The sequence below is a fragment of the Rattus rattus genome, chromosome 9 (genome assembly GCF_011064425.1).
Source record: "Rattus rattus isolate New Zealand chromosome 9, Rrattus_CSIRO_v1, whole genome shotgun sequence".
Taxonomy (NCBI): domain Eukaryota; kingdom Metazoa; phylum Chordata; class Mammalia; order Rodentia; family Muridae; genus Rattus; species Rattus rattus.
In genome coordinates, this window is record NC_046162.1 from 18,862,101 (window position 1) to 18,884,874 (window position 22,774).

The 22,774-nt window shown below is 50.4% G+C and overlaps 1 protein-coding gene across 1 annotated transcript in view; it reads left to right on the plus strand.

Moving 5' to 3' along the window:
* Slit3 (slit guidance ligand 3) overlaps positions 1 to 22,071 on the plus strand; it is a 588,206-nt gene extending 566,135 nt beyond the window's left edge. Inside the window, exons 30-36 of the mRNA XM_032913200.1 lie at positions 183 to 320; positions 2,266 to 2,506; positions 4,423 to 4,553; positions 13,614 to 13,768; positions 15,630 to 15,915; positions 18,512 to 18,720; positions 21,612 to 22,071. Of these exons, the coding sequence (XP_032769091.1) occupies positions 183 to 320; positions 2,266 to 2,506; positions 4,423 to 4,553; positions 13,614 to 13,768; positions 15,630 to 15,915; positions 18,512 to 18,720; positions 21,612 to 21,847 (1,396 nt within the window). The 3' untranslated portion in view covers positions 21,848 to 22,071. The remainder of the gene's footprint in view (positions 1 to 182; positions 321 to 2,265; positions 2,507 to 4,422; positions 4,554 to 13,613; positions 13,769 to 15,629; positions 15,916 to 18,511; positions 18,721 to 21,611) is intronic.
* The last annotated feature ends 703 nt before the right edge of the window (positions 22,072 to 22,774 follow it).

Sequence of the window (22,774 nt, forward strand, 5' to 3'; positions counted from 1 at the left end):
CCTTGACTCTGGGAGCAAAAGCCGTGGACCATAAGTGGAGCCCAGTAGTGAAGGGCGGCCCGGTGAACCCTTGAGATGAACTAGAAAGAGAGGTTTGGCAAGAGAAAGCACAAGAGCACCTGCAAGCAAGCTGGCAGCCCTGAGCTAGGCCCTGAGCTAGCTTCTCTCTGCCTGTGTTCCAGGTGCGAATGCGTCCCTGGCTACAGTGGAAAGCTGTGTGAGACAGACAACGATGACTGTGTGGCTCACAAGTGTCGCCACGGAGCCCAGTGTGTGGACACGGTCAATGGCTACACGTGCATCTGCCCCCAGGGCTTCAGGTACGGCAGAGGAGAACCTCAGAAGGAAGGTAGCGTGGTCTAGATGGAAGGAGGAGGCAGCATTGCAGGCCTCTCTGCAGCTAGCCAGGGCAGTTCCATGCAGAAGTTGGACTTGAGCCCAACTTATCTTAAGATAAATTTTTTTAAAAAAAAGGCCAGGTGGCAGTGACACACACCTTACCAGCACCTGGGAGGCAGAGGCAGGTGGATCTCTGGGAGTTCAAGGCTAACCTGGTCTATAAAGTGAGTTATAGGACAGCCAGGGTTGTTACACAGAGAAGCCCCTATCTCGGGGGTAGGGGGGTTGGGGAGGGTGAGTCACAAAGCTCATTGCTCTTACAGAGGACCCAAGTTATGTTCACAGCACCCACATCAGGTAGTTTACAACCATGTATATCTCTAGCTCTGGACAGATCCAACCCCTCTGGCTTCTGTGGGCATGGGTACTCATGTGCACATGTGCACACACAGACATACACACATAATTCAAAATTCTTTTTAAACAAAACCTTCTTAAATAGAATCTTCATATGGTAGCTCAGCTACAGTGTTATGTCTCCATCTCCAGAGCTCTTCACACCCTGCAGAATTCTAACCCCAACACCATCAACATCTCAACCCCTCATCACCTCCAAGCCCAACACCATCAACATCTCAACTCCCCACCACCTCCAAGCCCAACACCATCAACATCTCAACTCCCCATCACCTCCAACCCAACACCATCAACATCTTAACACCTCATCCCTTCCAACCCCAACACCATCAACATCACAAACCCCCACTACCTCCAAGCCCAACACCATCAACATCTCAATCCCCCCAACCCCCCAACACCATCAACATCTCAACCCCCATCACCCCCAACCCCAACACCATCAACATCTCAACCCCCCACCACCTCCAACCCCAACACCACCCCCATCACCTCCAAGCCCAACACCATCAACATCTCAACCCCCCACCACCTCCAACCCCAACACCACCCCATCACCTCCAAGCCCAACACCATCAACATCTCAAACCCCCATCACTTCCAACCCCAACAACATCAACATCTCAAACCCCCATCACCTCTAACCCCAACACCATCAACATCTCAAACCCCCATCACTTCCAACCCCAACACCATCAACATCTCAAACCCCCATCACTTCCAACCCCAACAACATCAACATCTCAACCCCCCATCACCACTCCAACACCGTCAACATCTCCATCCCCTCCTTGTAACACTGACAATCTCATTCCACTTTTTGGGTCTGTGAACCAACTTCTCCAGGTACCTCATTTGAATAGTCAGGAAGTGTTGGCCTTTATGGCTAGCTCCTTTCACTGAGCACAGCACTCTCAAGGTCCATCTGTGTGGTTGTAGGTATCAAAACTCCTTCCTTGGTAAGGCAGAATTTCCCTGCGGGCTAGCTATGCCATGTTCTGTGCATTCACTCAACTGTACTCTGCACAGACTCACCCCAGTCCAATCTGATGACTCTGAAACCTTCCCTCTAATCTGATTCATTGTTTCTTTAGTTTTTACACTTATTTATTGATTGTATGTACATGCACACATGCACACACACACACACACACACACACACACACACACACACACACACACGCTCACTCACACACACCACTCTTGCAGAAATCAGAGGACAATTTGTGGGAGTTAGTCAGTTCTCTCCTGACATGGGTGCCAGGAATCAGACTCAGGTCATCGGGCTCAGCAGTGAGCACTTTTACCCACTGAGCTGAGCTGTCCTCCACTCTGACTCACTGAGAGAGAGAGAGAGAGAGAGAGAGAGAGAGAGAGAGAGAGAGAGAGAGAGAGAGAGATTTAAAGGGACTTGCTCCAGATAGAGGCAAGGATCAAACTTCACACTACAGCTCTCCTCTTTATCGATAACTATGGGTGTCTCCTCTCTCCCATGCCCTCTCTCTCCAGCGGCCTCTTCTGTGAGCACCCCCCACCCATGGTTCTGCTACAGACCAGCCCCTGTGACCAGTACGAGTGCCAGAATGGGGCGCAGTGCATCGTGGTACAGCAGGAGCCCACTTGCCGCTGTCCCCCAGGCTTCGCTGGGCCCAGGTGTGAGAAGCTCATCACTGTGAATTTCGTGGGCAAGGACTCCTATGTGGAACTGGCCTCTGCCAAGGTCCGGCCCCAGGCCAACATCTCCCTGCAGGTGTGTATGCTCTTCCCATCCCAACTACCACAAGTGGAAGAAGTGTGGCTTCCTCAGAGTACAGCTGGGGTTCCCCAGATCATTAGCAAACCTGCCTCTTTTCCCAGAATATCAGCTTTGCAGGAGCTGGGCTGGAAAGGTCCTTAAGAACCTCCCTGGTGAGTCTCACAGCAGACATGGGTGCTGAAGGAACACAGAGGGGACATGCTCCCGGCCTCTAGGGAGGAATCAGGCTGTCCAGACACAAGAAGAACTCAGCCAGATCTGAAGCTTATGTAGGACTTTGCCTGAACTGTGGGGAGTAGGATAAGAACCTGGGGTGACCAAGCAAAGAGCATGAGTCAGAGAGGAGCTAGCTAAGAGATCTGCATTTGCAGAGTCGTAGAGGCGCAAGCAAGAGGGACACAGTCGGGGAGTGGGAAAGAGTTTAGGCTTGTCCCAACAGCTTAGGCTCAGGGATGCAACTGGACAGGGCTGGTCAATTAGTAGTCCAGGTCCTGCTGGGTGCTCCTGTGACCCTAGCCAGGTGATTTAATCTGGACCTTCTGTAAATATTCAGCGCCTATAATTACTACTCCGTAACTATCGTGAGCGCCTATACACAGCAGACCATGCTCCAGACCGTGGGGCTGAAGATCCACGAGAACATCCTCTCCCTGCAGAGCCTGATCAGTGGGCAGGGCTACACCGTAAAGGTGGATGCTACTACAGATAGAAAGCCGCTATCCCCCTCCTGCTCTCTTCCTTCACCCCTCCCCACCAGTACTCCAGTACTGTGCCCAATGCACAGTAGGATGTACCTGTGCACATCCAACCCTGTGGAGACTCACCCAGGAGCTAGCCGGCCAGCAGGGCAGCTTCTACTAAAGCCGGGCTTCCAGCCTCAGCAGCACCCAGAATCCCCTGTAGAGCTTTCAAATGTCCGTTTGCCCACGAAGGCTATTACTGACTTGCTCTGGGGTGAAGCCCAGTCATTGGTATTGTTCAGATTCCCCCAAAGGGCTCTGAACACATTGCCTGCTTCCTAGGATACACTGAGGTAAGCTCTGGTCTTTAGCCTTTGTTTACAACTATTATCATATGTTTGATACTGAGAGACGGACTTTAAAGGAGGCGGGTACTTTGTTGGGTCACATTGTATCCTAGTGGGAGAAACAGATCAGGACTGGGGCCTTCAGACTTGCACAGATACAACCAGCCCAGTTCCCACACCCGAACACTCAACCAGCCACAAATCAAAAACATTTTAAAGAAACTTACCGCTATATTGAACACGTATGGACACACTGAGCCCCTGCCAGGTATGTCCAGCCCACAGCCCTCTGGCCGTATGTAGCCAATGACAGCTATGAATGCGATCCAGACAAAATTGGAAACTTACTTAAAACGTGAGATGTTTTTATTTGTGAATTTTTTTTATAAGCCAATTGCACAGTCCCCCCGGCATGATGTAACCGGTTGGTGACACGGTTACGTCACAGTCTCGAACGGTTGAGCATGCTGGTAACCACTACATATGCAGGACAGCTATTTCCATAGCATTTTTCTTGTCTTAGGTATCACCATTCAACCAGAGGTAGTAAAGAACGTGGGAGGCTTGCAGGGATTTAGTGCAGATACTATTCTATGTAAGGGACTTGAGCATCCTCCAGGGGTCAGTGACCCTGATGTCACAGCACATAGTACATGTTCAATGCATATTTGTCGGAACAATTTGCTCAGCTAGTATTTGCTGGAGCATAAACTTGAGTCTTGCCTTCTGGACTAGAACAGCCAGATGGGGAGAGAGATGTGGATTTGAATTCTAATCTGGTCTAGGCTCTGAGGCAGCCACCTGAAGAGGGTGCTAGGAGTGGGTCAGGTGAGGGTGGAGCGTGAGTAAGTGCTAACCCGCACACCCTGATGGCTCTCCCCAGGTGGCCACTGACAAGGACAACGGCATCCTTCTTTACAAGGGAGACAACGACCCCCTGGCACTGGAGCTGTACCAGGGTCACGTGAGGCTGGTGTATGACAGCCTGAGCTCCCCTCCGACCACGGTGTACAGGTAAAGACCTCCCCTCTCAGCCACAGAATCTGTTCCTACGGAGCAGACACCAGGTGACTCCGAGGCCTCCTGTCCCGCACAGACACAGCTCTCATACAGTGGCAGGTGGGGAGGAGAAAGGTGCCAGTGGAGGCAGAAGTGGGAAAGCAAGGCAGGCCCATGTGGGAGATGACACCTCATTACCATAAGATAAATGGCCAGCTGGCTACTGTGCATGGAGCCAGGTGCTCCGATGGAGATGAGGCTGCTTAATGAGGTGCCCTTTTCAAAATGTCATCCTAATCTTTTATTAGTTTAAGAAAGAAAGCCGGGCGATTAGCATGCAATTCAAGGAGAGGAAATTCAAGAGCACCCGGGGAACAGGACTACGCTTAAATGACTTTCAAACTGTTCTGAAAGACAGTGATTCCTAAGTCTTTTTAAATCATCCCTGTAGGTTGGGCAGCTTGCTAGAGCCATAACAAAATACCAGAGGGGATCAGCTTATAAAGAGGGAAGGTTTCTCTTGGCTCGCAGTTCTAGAGATCTCAGTCCGTGGCCAGTTGGCTTCGTCACTTTGACTTTCTCGTCAGGGTGGGGAGTGTTGTGTTAGAGCAAGCTGCTCACTTCATGGTAACTGAAAAGCAAAGAGAGAAGAGGAGCCTGGGGTCTCTTCAGTCCCTTCAGCCTATGCCCCTCGGTGAGCAGAGGACTTCCCGCGTAGAACCTACTTCCCAAAGGTTCCACCACCTTCCAGCAGCACCGCGGGCTCTGGACCAAGCCTTCCACACACAAGCTTTTAGGGGACCCCTTAGACAGCAGACTGCATGTGATTTGACATGACTGCTGCTCCCTCGTGTGCCGCTGTAATCCAACACGGAACCTACTCACTCTCTCCAGCCTGGCCTGAGTGCCACCTCACACAGACAGGCTCATCCACTCCAAATGTTCCCTGATGCTCAGTAAAGGGGACGGTGAGCACCCCTCATCCGAGATAACCCTCCAGAGTCAGAAACCTTACGATGAGCACAAGTTTCCAGCATTTAGACTGTCCTCATCTAAAATGAAGTAGAATTGCCCTGCAGAGTTGGGAGGCCCAGGCCTCTGATTCTCCTCTAGCAAACCCAGTCTAAAAACCCTTGGTTAAAGCCAGTGGTATGAGATGATGATGGTAGCGAAGGCCTTTAATTCTAGTGCTCTGCAGGCTGAGAAGTGTGTGTGTGGATCTCTGTGAGTTCCAGAACACCAAGGGCTACCCTGCTTCAAAAGAACTAAATAGGGCTGGAGAGATGGCTCAGTGGTTAAGAGCACTGACTGCTCGTCCAGAGGTCCTGAGTTCAACTCCCAGCAACCACCCCACATGGTGGCTCACAGCCATCTGTAAGGGGATCTGATGCCCTCTTGTGGTGTGTCTGAAGACAGTGACAGTGTACTCATATAAATAAAATGAAAATAAAATTAATAAAAAAACTAAATAAACAGCAGTTAGAGCTGGAGGGCATAGTTCAATAGAAGGGTGTTTATCTAACGTGCATGCAGTCCCTGAATCCAGTCTTCATATTGCAGAAACACACACACAGAGGGTGGGGGAGGGAAGCAAGGGAAGGAGTAATCAGTGGTTCTGAGAGCAGAGTGTGGCAAAAATACAAAAATACACATTTTTTTTTCAGTCCTTACCCCAGAAGTAATCAATCTGAAGCTACCAGGGAAAAGACAGCAAATCTGTGTTTAAGGAATCCTTCAGGTGACCCTCATGCATTAAAAAAAAGAAAAAAAGAGAAAAAATTGAGATAAGACCCTCCCTCCTGTGTAGCCCCGGCTGGCCTGAAACTCACTACATAGACCAGGCTAGCCTCGAACACCCAGAGGTCTATCTGCCTCCACCACTGGAGTACTAGGATTAAAGGTGCTTGGTGCGTAAATTTCAGAAGCAGGGGTTAATGTGTGAGAGTTGCATCTTGAAGGGAGAAACTCACATGTGCAGAGAGAACTCGAGGGCGGCTGTGTCAGGACTGCTGCAAAGACAAGAGCACCAAGCAGAGCGGAAGTAAGACAGAGCAGACACCAGGTCTCCTATCATCTTTGCTTCTGAAACTGCTGACCTTGAACCAGGTGGGAAGAATGGAGAGCAGGGAGGCAGGGTCAGCGGCCGCCTGATAAACCGTCTGCCTGAGAGAAAGCCCTCCTGTCACTTGGAGGGTTAAAGGAGTGTCTTCCTCTCCCTCCCCGCTTCCTTCCTGTGGCACTGATGGGCATTTCCTAGGGAGCTGGTTAGTGTGGATGGAACAGTACTTAGCAAATGGGCCATGATGTGGACAATCCAGGATGGATGGATGGATGAGAGTCAGGCTTCCAGAAGCAGCTGAGCTCTGTGCAGAGCGAGGGGCCTCTGGAAACACCATGCTGAGTTGGGGAAACCACTGCTACCTCCTAGAGCTGCCACCAGGGAGTTGTATGAATGTATTGAGTCCACTAGGGAGGTGGCATGACCTTGGAAAGAAGCAAGTGATGGGCATCTGGGCAGATGACTCGGATTCGCATGCCAAACCTGGCTGCAGAACATTGCTGCCCTTCTGCACATAATCATAAGGGGCCCCAGGCTCCAGAAATCCCGCACTAAAAGTGATTTTGTGGGACAGTTCATGTGTGTTTATATGCATGTCATTCACATCATGTAAAGGCAGTTTTAGAGTGTATGGTGTGTGTGTGTGTGTGTGTGTGTGTCTGTGTGTGTGTGTGTGTGTGGGTGCGTGTGTGTGTGTGTATAGTGGTGTGTGTGTGTGAGTGTGTGTATAGTGGTGTGTGTGTGTGTCTGTGTTTAGTTTTCACTGGCAGGGTTTCTCTGTGTAGCCCTAGCTATCCTGGACCTCACTCTGTAAGCTGAATTTATAATTCTAGCTTGCCTGTATAAAAGACACACTATCCAGATATTTTATTTATAAGCCATAAGCCTAGATTGACAGCTGTGCTAACTTATCTGGCTATGAAGTTCCCTTGTTACTTGCTGTTTCTCCTGGCCACACTGCCCATGGTCCATCTCCTTTCATGGCGACCTCACCTCAGTTCTCCTCCACCTCTGTTCTCCTCCACCTCAGTCCTCTTTCTCCTCCTCTCTCTCTACCTGCAACCCCCTCACTCGATTCTCAAGTCCCACCTCTCTCCCTCCGCTCCCCAATCACAGGCTCTAGCCTTTTATCGATCAGTTAAATTGGGGAGCAAGGTTCACATAGCATCACTTGGTGTAAGTGATGATCTGCTCCTCAGGGGCAACCACATCTTGAGAGCTGGTATTTAGCATAGGAATACAAGCAGCATCAGACCTACCCACTACACTCTGTAGACCAGGCTGATCTCAAACCAGGAGATCCACCTGCTTCTGCCTGCTGAGTGCTGGCATTAAAGGTGTGCACCACCACCAGGCAAGCATTTGCAATATTTTTAACAATACATGTTTTGATTGCAACCCATCACAGGAGGTCATGTGTGGAATTTCCCACTTGTGACATCATGTTAGTGCCCTTTTTTTCACTTTGGAGTCTTTTGCATTTTGATTTTTAGATAGAGGGATGTTCAACCTGTACCTGTTGTCTCTCACTTGCTGACCTACTTGGTAAACATCTAATAGGCACCTGGGCGAGTGTAGGGGGCATGAGGTTAAGCATCCCACACACAGAAACATACATGTTGACAGACAGTGGCTACACAGGCAGAATCTAACAGGCCTCCCTGGAGGCTCTCTAGCCTGCTGTGGGGACATTTCCAAACAAGGAGTAAATGTCCCTGCTTGGAAGATAAGGAAGGGCGTTCCCACACGGCAGGGCCAGGAGATGCCACAATAGATGCCCTCTGTGAATGCCATGCTGGGAGAGGCTGTAATTCATGACTTGTACTCTGAGCTGACAGCAGCTGAAGGGACAGAAGGCCATTCCTCAGAGTCACTGCAATGACTTCTCGCCACCTGAAAGGCCTTGTCAGCTTCAAATGAAAGCCAAGCTGCCAAACCAAACCATCGGGGGAGTTGGCAGCCTACAGATTTCTGTCCCCTGAGACCCCATGAGCTAGCCCCATGAAAGAGTGAGCTGCCAGGGCCCCTGCCGGTTTTATCCTTCCAGAGAAGCTGGATTCTCGGGCCTCCCTCTGCCCATTGATTCTGCTCAGGCCCCCAGTAGTCATAAGAAGTGAGGAAGCATGTCAAGGTCCTGCTGTCGGCTACAGGGCAGACACACCAAGCCCAGCTAGGTCTCTCCTGCCCCAGGATAGGATAGGCCTTCAGTATGGAGACTTACCATGAGACTCCTCTGCCCACAGGGCCAGGGGCCTGTGGGAAGGGCAACTAATCAGAACTCCAGTGGGTGTTGCTGTGAGGTAGATTATGAAGAAAAACTGGGAAAACAGGGTTTGGGGGGACCATGTCTTAGGTTTTTTAAAGTTTTAAGGTCTGATCAGAACTCTGTACACTAGTCAGCTCTACCCAGCGGGGTGCATACTCTGATAGTTTGGATTGCCACCATCGCTGCCAAGGTCTTGGCCCCATTGGATCCTTAGCACATGAAGGATCGAACATCCTTATTCCTATTTGAGGGCTGAGAAGCCTGACTGCTCAGAGGAATCCCAGGATGGGAAGACACGGGTCAGGTTTCCACTAAACCCAACCCTCCCAGTGTGTGGCTGCAAGCTGTGGTACTAGGTGCAGAAGTCAGTTGGGGTTCCTGGGCCCAGGTTGCTCGCCCAAAAGAAATCACAGGAGCTGTTTGTGGCTGCGGGGCTCTGTCGCCACCTATTGGTCACTCCTGGCATCAGGAGAAGTGACCACATGATAATCTTTCTGGTACGGTCCTACAGTCCCAGAGCTGGGAGACATGAGCTTAAATCCCAGCTCTTCTTCGTGAGGCCCTCTAATTCTCTGGGCAGTAAGTCTCTTGTTTCCAAATGAGGAAAGATGTGCCTCCTGCCTGTGGGCTTGTTAGGGTTAAATGACGATTTTTCAGCCCCTGCTCTTACCCCACGGCCCACCCATTGCCACTAGGAAAAGAGAAAGAAAGAGCATTTCCCAGAAGCTATCATACAGCTCACTGTAACCCTAGTGCTAGGTGCTAGGAGATCCAACATCTCTTCCAGCTTCAGGAAGCACCAGACAGGCAAGCGGTGCTCATACATACATACATACATACATACATACATACATACACACGCGCAGGCACTCACGCGCACACAGACAATAGCTACATCCTTAAACACAGAAGAGCACCGTAGGCCCCTCTGGCAATGGCTGTGGCCACAGCAGCCCTAAGCAGGAGCCCTCCAACCTGGCTAATGCAGTGCCACTGCTACTCTCTGGGCCCCAGGGAACAATCATGAAGACTCTCAGGCCCCTCATCTCCCCTGAAATCCCTAATGATCTCCTCAAGAGACCACCTGCGCTTGGCAATTCAGCCGGGTCAATTCTCTTAGAGCAAACGGAAGGGTTATGTTTGGTTTTTACTTTTACCATCGTTGTTGTTGTTGTTGTTGTTGTTGTTGTTGTTAGCGGTATTGCTGTTTTCCCACTGATATTTTGATTTGGAAGACCAATATTTACAACCCTGACAGAAATCTTTGTATGTGTCTGTGACCGTGAGTGCAGGCATGTTCACACCAGGGCATGCAACGTGGAGGTCAGGGAACGACCCCATGTATCAGTCTTCCCAGCCACTTTGTTTGATGCTGGCTCTCTTGTTTATTCCTGTGTATGTCAGGCTGGCTGACCTGTGACCTTCTGAGGGCTCTCCCGTCTCCACCCCCCATCTCCCTGAAACTCCGAGATTATAGATACACTGTGTATCTACGGTGTCTGGCTTTATGAGGATTCTAGGATCCAACCTCAGGGGTTAACTGCTACACAGCCACCACCAAGCCATCTCTCTGGTCCTTATGACTTTTGTCTTAACGGTGGGTGAGACAGGCAGACAAAGCTGTCCTTGGAGCTAGGGGAACCCAACCCTCCCTGAGGCAGAGTGTTGTAACTGCAGCCCTCTGTAGCTGCTGTAAGCACTGGACCCAGCCTGGTGCACAGCCAGGAAGGAGCTAATGGTGTTGCTCGCTGTGCCTGAGTACATCCAAAACAGGAAAATCGCTGCCCCGACTACCTTGACCCTTACTTGGTTCTGGAAGGGAAGAAAGAAGGCCACACACATAACCCTGGCTTCACAGCTGCCTCTGATAGGGAAGTTGCCTAATGCTTACCCAAGCAAGAGGCACACCAAGGAAGTGGCACACTGGAAGAGGAAGTGAGGTCACTGGGTGGCTGTGCCCTTACAGGGAACATTGGGACCTTGGGACCTAGCCCCTTCCTTCTTGCTTCCTGGCCACCAAGAAGTAAACAGGACTCTTTCAAAGACTGGCCCAAAACAGCTCTGGAATGCAACCTTTGAAACTAATAGCCCATCCTTCCTTGCAGTTATGGGTCCCGGGAGCTCAATTACCAGGACAGCAGCAGCTCTGGGGTGGTCAGGGACACAGCTAGAAGTTTTTGCACATGGTTAGAAAACTAAGCGAGGGCTTGGCCCTCTTTCTCTAACCGTTATACCAATCAACTTGTCTGCAAGAGGACAGCCTCTGCCTGCTGTGACTCAGGGCAGTAGAGATGCCACTGATCCATTCACACAGCTTCTCCACTGCTCAGTGCCCCATCCCTGCACCAGATCCCCCAGTGTCTCTTGGCTCCTGCCCCACCCTCATTTTCCTGCTTCTTGGCTGGACCTTATGCTCAAAAGTCAGCTGTTTGATTTAGAGACGTGGTGGAGTGTGGGCTTTGTGATTTGTTACTGGTCCCCCAGCACCTAAGACAGTATGGCTGAGCCCTTGGTGAAAGCATAGTAGATAGATGGACAGACAGGATGAGTGGATGGAGGAAACAGGATGTGTGGATAGATAGACAGGATGTGTGGATGGACAGACAGGATGTGTGGGTAGATAGAGAGGAAGGAGTAAGAGTGGACAGGTCCATGAGTAGGAGGGAGGGAAAGAGGAAGGGAGGGTAGAGAGGATGGATGATGAGCAGACAAATGGCTACGTTTTATTTTGGAGGACTTGTGGGGATCCCAGGCTCCTCTCCATTGCTTTTTCTCAGCATCAAAGCTACAGTAAGGATCACCGGGGTGCAGGCTGGGGTGGGTTCTTATTGTCAATGCTCTCTGTATGTTTGCCCGGACACATGGAGGCCAGAGGACAGCCTCAGACATGGTTCCTCTGGGGCTTTCCATCTTCTTTGGAGACATGGTATCTCACTGGCCTGGGACAGACTGACGGGCTAGGATTGCTAATGTGCAGTGCTGCCCTTGGCTTTTTCTGTGGGTTCTGGGGATCTAACACGGAGCTTTCAAGACTAGCACTTCACCGACCCAGCTCTCTTCCTTAGCTCCTCAAAATAGTACAAATATCACCAATAACTTGATCACCCAATAACTCTGGCAGGTGACTCTCCCCCTTGTGGAAGACACAGAGACAGGGATTCTGTGATTGGCCGTTGTCCTGCTCATCAGTGAGAGCATGGGGAGTGGCCTCCATCTCTGGTCCACCCACCGACCTGTTCAGTACCTACCATTTCCCTCTGGTCTTCTGAAGTTCCACAGCCATTCAAACTTTCCCTGCTACCTGGAAAATCGGTGGGAATCCCAGGGAGACTTCAAGATGAGGGAGAGACTCTCCTGTCTGCCACCCACACCTGAACCAATGAGTCAGATCTACAGACTCCACAGTGAGCCCCTTTCTTCATGTCCCCAAAGTCCTGTAACCAACCACAGTTCCCTCCCAAACCCTGCAACCAACAGTGTCCTGGGAAAAACAGAACTTTGCAATCAGAAGTCTTGCCTGTAAACCCTATCTCTGGCCTGTATCAGCTGGGTGACCCCAGACAAATCCGGTAACTTCTCTGGGCCTCAGTATTTTTATCTATAAAGTGGGTTATCTGGTACCCAATCGTAGAAATATGAAATAATATAAGTGAGTGTGTTGGCCCTGTACACGGCCCAGATAAGTCCTGCTCTGTCGCAGAATAGCATGGGGGAAGGGAGTGAACAGCCCTGTCTCCCTAAGCTGCCAAGTCGGTAGTTCTGGGATAAGGATTAGACTCGCTTGGAGCACGAGACCCTCTTTCCTCAGATGTGGCCTGCTCAGAAGGGGTGGTTATACAGAGGATTCAGGAACAAGGACAAATTACTGACATCTTAACTGAGACAGTGTCTGTTTCATACATGCTGGGGGGGGGGAATCACATCATACTGGAACGTTTTCTCCCAGATGTTCCTTAGGACAAGGCTAACTCTTCAGCGAGGTTGACAGAGGACATACGGTGTTTGAAGAGACAGCATCTTCCAAGAGCAGGTGTCCGGATAGTGTGCGGGCGGAGCCAGCCTGAGATGATTGGGCTAAGGATCGCTTGCCTACTCTGAAAAAAAAAAACAAAACAAAACAAAAAACAAAAACCAGGGCAAGAACTGAGCAGCAGCTGCGGCAGCCCTGCGACGACCCTGTGGTGGGAACAGAAACCTGCTACAAGGGCCGTCTCTGGGGCCACTGCACATCCGTACAAGTAAAGGGTTGGAATGAACGTTAGCTGCTCCCTGTTCAGTCAGCACACTGTGCTTATGAGAGAGAACAGCCCTGTCCTTGGGAAACACAGCTGAGGGATCCAAAGGCCATGACGTGCATACCTTATCCTTACAGAGGTCAAGGGTCATGACATGCGTACTTTATCCTTATAGAGGTCAAGGGTCATGACATGCGTACTTTAATCCCGACAGAGGTCAAGGGTCATGACATGCGTACTTTAATCCTGGCAGAGGTCAAGGGTCATGACATCCATACTTTATCCTCACATCACTCATAGAAACTGGACCTGGGAGCCAAATAGAAGCAGTCGGAGAGAAGAGCGTGGGCAGTACGGCGTACTTTCTGTTCTTATTTTTGCAACTTCTGTAATTCACAGTTGTTCCCAATTGAACGTAAAGCAGGACGCAAGCCTCGCGCAAAACCAACTGCAGCCCGGTGCCTGGCCGTGGAGTGCACTTGACCTCTGACTCTTTTCCTTTCTCTCCTGTCCAGTGTGGAGACGGTGAATGATGGCCAGTTTCACAGCGTGGAGCTGGTGATGCTAAACCAGACCCTGAACCTGGTGGTAGACAAAGGAGCCCCCAAGAGCCTGGGGAAACTCCAGAAGCAGCCAGCAGTGGGCATCAACAGCCCCCTCTATCTTGGAGGTAACATTCTCCCTTGTCACCACCTAATCCTACCCTCTCTGCCTTTCTGGCTTTCTGCATCTGCACAGACACCCAGACCTGACGCCGGGGTCTCCCTGATGTCTTTTTGGCACCAAAGTCAATCAGGGGAGGCTTCCTGAAGGAAGTGACGACAAAATTGATTACTTGAAATGGGGAACAAACTCTGGACAGATGCTCATGAAAGAAAAAGGGTGGACTAGCCGGTGGGCAGGGAGGCAAAGAGAAGCAAGAAGAAAATAGAAAGAAGGGTAACCGGGCTCAGTTGCAGTTTGTAAGCCTCCAGGGCGGTGCCCCTCTGCTCTACGTCTTAGATATGGCAAGAAGCAACACACTGAGGTCAAGGTTGTAAAAAGGGCAAAACAAGAAACCACACAAGCTGCCTAGACCTGAAATGAAGCCCCTAGGCTGAGTCTTAAATTATATGCGAGAAAGAAAATAAACGTCAGAGCGCAGGGGCAGGGAGGGGGCGCTTCCGGTTGGAACTGCGTGGTAGAGCCCTTCCCTAGTGGGAGCAAACAGCAGCCAGGATTCTCTCCCCAGAGACACGTGTTGTTCGTACTCAGCCACCAAAGCAGTTTGTTCAACGCAGATTCCTAAGACTTCAGCCCAGGTGTCCCCAGCCAGGGGCTGGCACGGACTCAGGGGTTTGCAGTTCGGACAGGCTGTCCAGAGGCAGGGGACACAGAGTGCTCCTGGCCCAGACTCATCTTAGGACACAGCTTCTCCACAAGGAAGAAGGTTGCTCCCCTCCCTGTACCTGTCCGGCCTGTGGCCAGGACAAAACTGGGCACTTTTTCCAGCCATCATGAGGCCTGGAAGTTTCAGGAAAGGAAGAATGGAAAGTTAAGGTTTTTTTTGTTTTTTTTTTTTAAGATTTTGAAGAAGAGGGCATCGGATCCCATTACAGATGGCTGTGAGCCACCATGTGGTTGCTGGGAATTGAACCCAGGACCTCTGGAGGAGCAGTCAGTGCTCTTAACCACTGAGCCATCTCTCCAGCCCAAGATTTTTTTTTTTTTAAAAAATGGCATCTCATATAGCACATGGGGTCTCAGGCTTCATCAATAGCCAGGGATACCCGTGAGCTTTTAATCCTCCCGCTCTGCCTGCTGAGTGCTGGGATTACAAGCATTTGCCCCCATGCCCTGTGTATGTGGTTGTTGGTGATTGAACCCAGGGCTGTATGTACACTAAACACACACACAGTTATGCTGTCTGCCCAACAGTAAAAGGAGAGAGAACACAGAGCAAACGTCCCTGAAAACAAGATCAGGCCTTTACCAGGAGTCAGCAAACAGCCCTGAGAAAGACATCAGTGTAGCACAGAAGGTCTGCAGTAAATAGTGTGGAAACCCTGAACCCCAGAGCTTCACTGGAGCAAGCTGCCCACCTAACCTTATCCTCATTCCCAAACTGCAGCTCCTCTGATATGGATTTTTCAAACAGGAACTAGGGCAAAGAGCGCCTCATGCTGTTGGGGACAGGGATAGCGAGGTGATCTAGTGGTCACCCGGCCACACCATGCCTAAGGGGTGGGCCTCAGTTAAGCCAGGGGGACTGTGTGGCAATAGATGACAGTTCTTCTCACTTCTCCTTAAAATACAGACTTCTGCAGATTTTTTTTTCTGAATTTAGAGACTGGTGATAAGTTGAGTTTTAACAGTTCCAAAGCAAGGACGTGTCACTGTGAGGATAAGGCCGAGGCCTTGGCCTGTTAACTCTGTTTGAACAGCAGAGGCCCAGAGCTCTGAATGGTGGCTGTATGTTCTCTCTTTGGAGACTGAGGGGGTGGAGATGGGACAAGGACGTGTCTTCAGGCTGCCCCGCCTTCCTCCCTCAGGCATCCCCACGTCTACAGGCCTCTCAGCCTTACGCCAGGGTGCAGACAGGCCGCTGGGCGGCTTCCACGGCTGTATCCACGAAGTGCGTATCAACAACGAGTTGCAGGATTTCAAAGCCCTCCCACCCCAGTCCCTGGGGGTCTCTCCCGGCTGCAAATCCTGCACTGTGTGTCGTCACGGCCTGTGCCGCTCCGTGGAGAAGGACAGCGTAGTGTGTGAGTGCCATCCGGGATGGACTGGTCCACTATGTGATCAGGAAGCCCAGGACCCCTGCCTTGGTCACAGGTGAGTCCTGAGCACAAGGACTTAGTTACTCTGCCTGCATCTAAGGAAGCAGCAACTGATGGTTTGGGGGGGGGGTGTGGTCCTACTATGGATAGCATGAATGCTTAAAATACCAAGAAATGGGCTCCTACATCCAGGCAGCATGCCTGGCTTGAAAGAGTGTGAGGAGAGCTTTCTTGAAATACCTCCACCAGGCAGCCCTGAGGACCAGTGAAAACCACTGCCAGACTCTGCTGTGATTAGAAAAAGCTGTCTTAAGGGAAATAGAAACCCCAAACACAGCAAAGCCAAAACAGAAGACAGGAATGCCAGCCCCCGTGTACTAGGTCCACACAACGATGCACATCGGAATCACATTTAACGGTTCGGTCATCCATTACTCAGTCAGCAAGCGTTTATTGAAGGCCTACTATGTGCAGGGGCTAAATACAAGTATTCCTGGAAATTGCAGTCGGCTAAAAGTAACACCAGACTCAAGACTGGTAATTTGGATGCCTGAACTACTAGTCAGGGGGAAACAGTCCTGATCAGGGAGGAAGGAATGCTGTAGACATTTAAACTCCCTGTTACTCTTGATGTATGCGCCTGGCGCTGGAATTAACATGAACCCTGGCTTGAATAGCACCCAGTAGGCTCAGGGATAGATCATGATTGAAATTTCTGGCTTTGCAGCCTAGAGAGACGGCTTAGCAGGCAAAGGCCTCGAAGCCCGATGACCTGAGTTCAACCGCTAGGACCCACACAACAGAAGGCAAGAACCAACTCACACAGGTGGTCCCCTGACCTCCACAACCATGCGTGTGCACACACAGAAATAAACAGGAGGATAAATACATAAGAGTAATATTCTGAAGCGAAAGAGCTGGGAGCTATAGAGATGGCTCCATTGTTAAGAGCACTGTCTGTTTTTCCAGAGGACCCCCATGACGGCTCACAAGCATCTGCAACTCCAGTCCCAGGGGATCCAACACTGTTTTCTAGCCTCTGTGGGCACCAGGCACATACATGGTGCACACACATGCATGCACGCAAAATACCTACATCCATAAAAACACATAAACTTTTTTCAATTGTTTTGAAGAAAAAAAAGAAAGATGTCTCAGTAGTTAAGAGCACTGTTGCTCTTACAGTCCCCAGCTCCCTCATGGTGACTCACAACCATCTGTAACTGCAGTTCCAGAGGACACAATGCCCTCTTATGGTGTCCGCAGGCACCAGGCACCTGGTGCACATAGATATGTGCAAGCAAAATCCTCCTGTACAGACAATAATTCTAAATTATTTTTTTGTTCTACAAAATGTGGACTTTGCTCTGGGAGATAGACAGAAGGCTAGTTCATGGGAGGGGCTGTCTTGGAGTGGAGTGGTACAAGATCTGATGTGCTTAACACACAGCATGTGCCGTCTGCCGAGAACGGGGCTATGGCATGTGTCTGGTCCAAAATGCCTGACACTAGAAATGCTTCCCATCTGAGTATATACCTGTTCCTCTGAGATACTGGGGAGGTAAGAATGAAGCATATACACACAGTTCATTCATATTTCATACATAGACACCACACGCACGTGAACATGCACACGTGCGTGCACACACACACATAGGCGCGCGGCCTGATAATAATTCCATGTGATCTGTTCAGTGCCTCTGTGTCTTATCAGCAGCTCATCGTTGGAGGTCAGGTGTAGAATGTTTCGCTGGAACCCGTGCTGACGTTTAAAATGTTAGGATTTGGGGCCATTCTGGGTGAGCGTTGTCCAACCTGTAGTGGTTGTAGCAGTGTAGTAATTGTAGTCTTAGTGTTTGTTATTTAAATTGAAGGAGAGTTAAAATGTTTACAAAGACCAGCAGGATGGCTCAGTGGGTAGAGGAGCTTGCTGCTAAGCCTGAAACCTGAGTTTAATCCCTCAGGGCCCACATGGTAGGAGGAGAGAGCCAAGTGTAACAAGTCATCCTCTGACCTCCACATGTGCACCCACACGCCCACACGTACACTTTTGTCCACACCACACACACACACACACACACACACACACACACACCCCTAAAATGCAATATTTAAAAATTATTGGGGTTGGGGATTTAGCTCAGTGGTAGAGCACTTGCCTAGGGAAGCACAAGGCCCTGGGTTGGGTCCCCAGCTCCGAAAAAAAAAAGAACCAAAAAAAAAAAATTATTTTGCCAGATGTGGTGGTGCACGCCCTTAATCCCAGCACTTGGGAGGTAGAAACAGACAGGTCTCTGTGAGTTCGAGGCCAGCTTGTCCTACAAAGTGAGTTCCAAGTCACCCGGAGCCTCAGAGTGAGATCCTGTTTTAGAAAACACAAAAATAGTTACTTTTAATGTTGACAGAAAGTTAAAAGACTGCTGGGCTGTGAATTGGCACTGAAGACTCTCGCGTCTCTGGAGGAAACAGCAGATTGGTATCTGCCATGGTCAGAGCTGGCAGTGGGCGTTCACTAGGGCACAATGGCATTCGGCTACGTGGCCACCAGCATGGGGTTTACATGAAAGGAGACACTTAGATGCTGGACCCAACGCAGGGACAGAGGAAGGTACTGGCAGCACTGACTCTGGTCTCCTCCCCTCTACCCACAGCTGCAGCCATGGGACATGCGTGGCGACTGGCAACTCATACGTGTGCAAGTGTGCCGAGGGCTATGGGGGAGCTTTGTGTGACCAGAAGAATGACTCTGCCAATGCCTGCTCAGCCTTCAAGTGCCACCACGGGCAGTGCCACATCTCAGATCGAGGGGAGCCCTATTGCCTGTGCCAGCCTGGCTTCAGTGGCAATCACTGTGAGCAAGGTGAGTCTGCTGTCCCTGTGGGACAGAGGGCAGAGGAAAGAAGCAGGGGTCAAAGAGTACCTGATCCTCCTAGAGGGAACCATCAGATAGCAAAGACGGAGCCGTGCATGGTCTCGAATGACCTAGGCAGAGAAGTGGCTTGCACTGCCATGTCTAGGTCAATGTATCAGTTACCTTGGTGCAGTGCATTCGCTGAGAGAGGCTACTACATGGAGGACGTGGCAGAAGGTGGGGTAATGGGGTCATTGTGGACACTGGCTGGCTACCAGGCTACCCCTCAGGGTTTCTTGGTAGAATATGGGCTACGGTGAGTATGGGGTACCTAGGGATGTGCTAAGAGTTGGGGAGTGGTGTGAGAGTGCAGTGCCCATGGAGGCCAGAAGAGGGCACCAGATGGCCTAGAACTGGAGTTGGAGGTGGTTGTGTGCTGCCTGGGTGCTGGGAACTGAACTTTGTTCTAGGGTCTTCTAGAAGGGCACTGCGTTAGTGAGGGTTTTATTAGCTGTGAACAGACACCACGACCAAGGCAACTCTTATGAGGACAACATTTAACTGGGGCTGGCTTACAGCTTCAGAGGTTCAGTCCAGTATCATCGAGGCAGGAACATGGCAGCATTCAGGCAGGCATGGTGCAGGAGGAGCTGAGAGTTCTACATCTTCATCTGAAGGCTGCTGGCAGAACACTGGTTTCCAGGCAGCTAGGATGAGGGTCTTAGAGCCCACACCCACAATGACACACCTATTCTACCAAGGCCACACCCCCAAATAGTGTCACTCCCTGGGCCGGGCAAGAAGCCCTCTTGTGAAGTATGATCTGCTGAGCCATCTCTGCGGCCCCAAACTAGGACCTGTAAAAGTCAGAAGCAACACTGTTGTCCTGAAAGGAAAAATCTGTGTGTCCTCAAGCAGGGCAGTTCTCTCTGGGCCGTAATTCCTCACCTAAAACAACTGCACTGGCTTATGGTAGAGACTGAGTAATGTCGTGGTGGGTGAGGATTCAGCATCAAGATTCTAGGGGGACATCCCTGAAGGCTATAAGCTTCCTCGAGTACCCAGCTCGAGCAAAGCGGCCAGACAAGAAATGCCAAGTACATTCTTACCGTCCTGTCTGCTGGAAAACACTTAGGTACAAAACACTTAGGTTGGGGGGTAGCCACGGACTACAGACCCCTGGGTGGCAACATACAGAGAGAAAGGAGCACCTTCATGCTACCCCTTCTCCTTGAATGGCACTGACTCGGAGCTAAGACACATTGCTCTTCACGGGCAGAAGTAGGCAGTAGGTTCTTGGCACACCACAGAAGCCTGGACCGTGCCTCTGCATTGCACACACATGCACACCACACACACTTGACTCTGAATCCTTCTAAACCCATTGTTTTAAAGGATTGTTTGCAGCTGGGATACGGTGCCCGTGCGTCTTAGTAAAACACACAACCATTTTACAAAGCGCAGATGCTTCTCCTCCTCAGTTGCCTCTGCTGCTCAGCAGAGGCCGTGAATCAGTGAGGAGTTACACGTGGGCTAGGATTTTCCAGGCAGGGAAACTGAGGCACGGGATAACAAGTGATTTTTCCACCACCGTGAGGCTTCGGACGCTGCTTTCCTCCCCCAGTGCCTGTTCCAAAGGTCCTGGCAGGATTGGGAGGGGGTGGAGGCTGGAGATGAAGAGCGGGGTCAAAGGTGAACATTCCAGCACACACAGAGCCCCTCTTTACTGATCTCCGGTTGTTTCTAGAACTTCCAAAATCATCCAGAAGGGCCTTTACCTCCTTAGCATCTTTTCTAGATTTCCTCTCTATAGTCACTTCACCGAAAGCCTCCGGGACCCTTACTTACATGTGCTCTTTTAACACTAGTGTCCAGACCAGTGGTTCTCAACCTTCCCAATGCTGCCACCCTTTAATACAGCTCCTCATGTTGTGCTGACCCCTAGCCATAAAATTATTTTTGTTGCTATTTCATCACTAATTTCTCTACAGTTAGGAATCGTAATGTAAATATCTGTGTTTTCGGATGGTCGTCGGCAACCCCTGTGAAAGGGTCACTGACACCCAGAGGAACTGAGACCCACAGGTTGAGAACCGTTGCTCTAGACCAAGGGAGACAGGCTACTGGGAGTGGCATAGCCAGTCTGGGACAAATTGACACTCTTCTGCCCTACCCAAAGCTCTTAGCACCATGGCAATGTGGGGAAGCAGGCTGAGCTCTGGCCGACCTCCTACTTTCAGAGAAGCCAGAAATCCAAATTCTTAAGTGAATTCAGATGTTTTCCACGTTAGCATTTAAGCACGTTCTACCAGTCAAAACGCATCCAGTAACACGATTTGGCCGCTATTTGCCAATTCCTTCGAAAGATGGAGGATTAAGCCCACCCCACCCCCCTCCCGCCACCAGAATAGCCTCGGGGCTTGATTACAGCCTTGTGCCGAGCCTGGCATAGTAAAAGCACATCAAATGTGTAGAATAAAGGTACTAGGTAGAATAAAGCAGACCACCCCACTTAGAACAAATTCTGGAGAGGCTTGTCTAATTGGGAGGAACGAGGCCTATTTAAACCGGGCTGAGTGTACCTCATTGGTTGGGGCCAAGTTGCTCCGGATGCCTCATTTGCATGAGGAGGAATTCCAGGCTAGACATTACCTTATAAGGGGAAAAGTAAGGGGAACGGTAGTTTTTACCTGACTCCAGCTACATGAGCTCCTCAACCCCACTCTTGCTCCATGCCTGCTCCTGGTCCCACGGTTCCTTGGCCCCACACTAGTGAATAAGTAGGTGCCCGTTCAGATCACAAGTGTCTCCTGAGAGCCGACCAGGGAAGCATCTATGGACTTGCCAGACCCCATTACCTACCACCAGAGCCCTAACATTTACCTTTCTACCCTCTTCAGAGAATCCATGTTTGGGGGAGATAGTCCGTGAAGCCATCCGCCGCCAGAAAGATTATGCCTCCTGTGCCACAGCATCCAAGGTGCCCATCATGGTATGCCGCGGGGGCTGCGGGAGCCAATGCTGCCAGCCGATTCGGAGCAAGCGGCGGAAATACGTCTTCCAGTGCACTGACGGCTCCTCGTTCGTGGAAGAGGTGGAGAGACACTTGGAATGTGGCTGTCGTGAGTGTTCCTGAGCCCCTCCCCCTCTGCCGCCCACTCATCCTCCGCCTTCCGGACTCCACGTGGAACCTCTTTGAGATTCAGAATGAAGGAGAGAAAGCTTGAGAGCAAGAGGCAAAAGAGAGAATATTAAGTATATTGTAAAATAAACAAAAAAAATAGAACTTATTTTTATTATGGAAAGTGACTATTTTCATCTTTTATTATATAAATATATCACACCGTCTGAGTATATGGACTATACAGTGAGTTATTTTTACCAAGTTTTGTTTTGTTTTGTGTTGTGTATTTGTTGTGTTTTTATAAACAGCTGTTCAAAATTTTAAGACAAAAAAAAAAAACACTAATAAAAATGTTTTAAACATAAGGATCAGAATAGAGGAACGGTAGCCTGTCGGAGGCGAGAGGAGGGAATTTTATGTGTATGTAGCTCTCTCAGGGTCAGAGAAACCAAGAGTGATTTTCTGAGCTGGCTGTGGGGGGAGGAAGGAAGAGAAAGCGAAAATGGTTTTAGTTTCTGGTGGTCTTGGCTCATCCTTTCCCCATTTCCCTGTAAGCAGCAAACTTCTCATGAAACGGCTGCCCCTTGCTGATCATGTGACCAAGACCCCCTGCAGGCCGTGATCTTCCGGGAGATCTTTCCTCCAAATTTACAAACCGCTGCTCTTTTTCTGCCTTTCTGAGGAAACTTGTCCTCAAGATGAGGCAGAGAAAGAGGGGTCTTGCAGGGTCCTAGGCACGGGCCTTCCCTTACAAGTCCTCTTCCTGGCCAGTTCCGTGGAAGTGCGATACTACGCAGGACCGCCCACCAACAAGACAGGGAGGTCCAACAGGCAGGCCTCTGGCGTCTGATCCTCCAGGCCACCATCGCAGTGGCAAAGGCGCATTGCTAGGGATCACCACCATCCAGCACACGTCTGAACCCTGACTATCCAACCCCT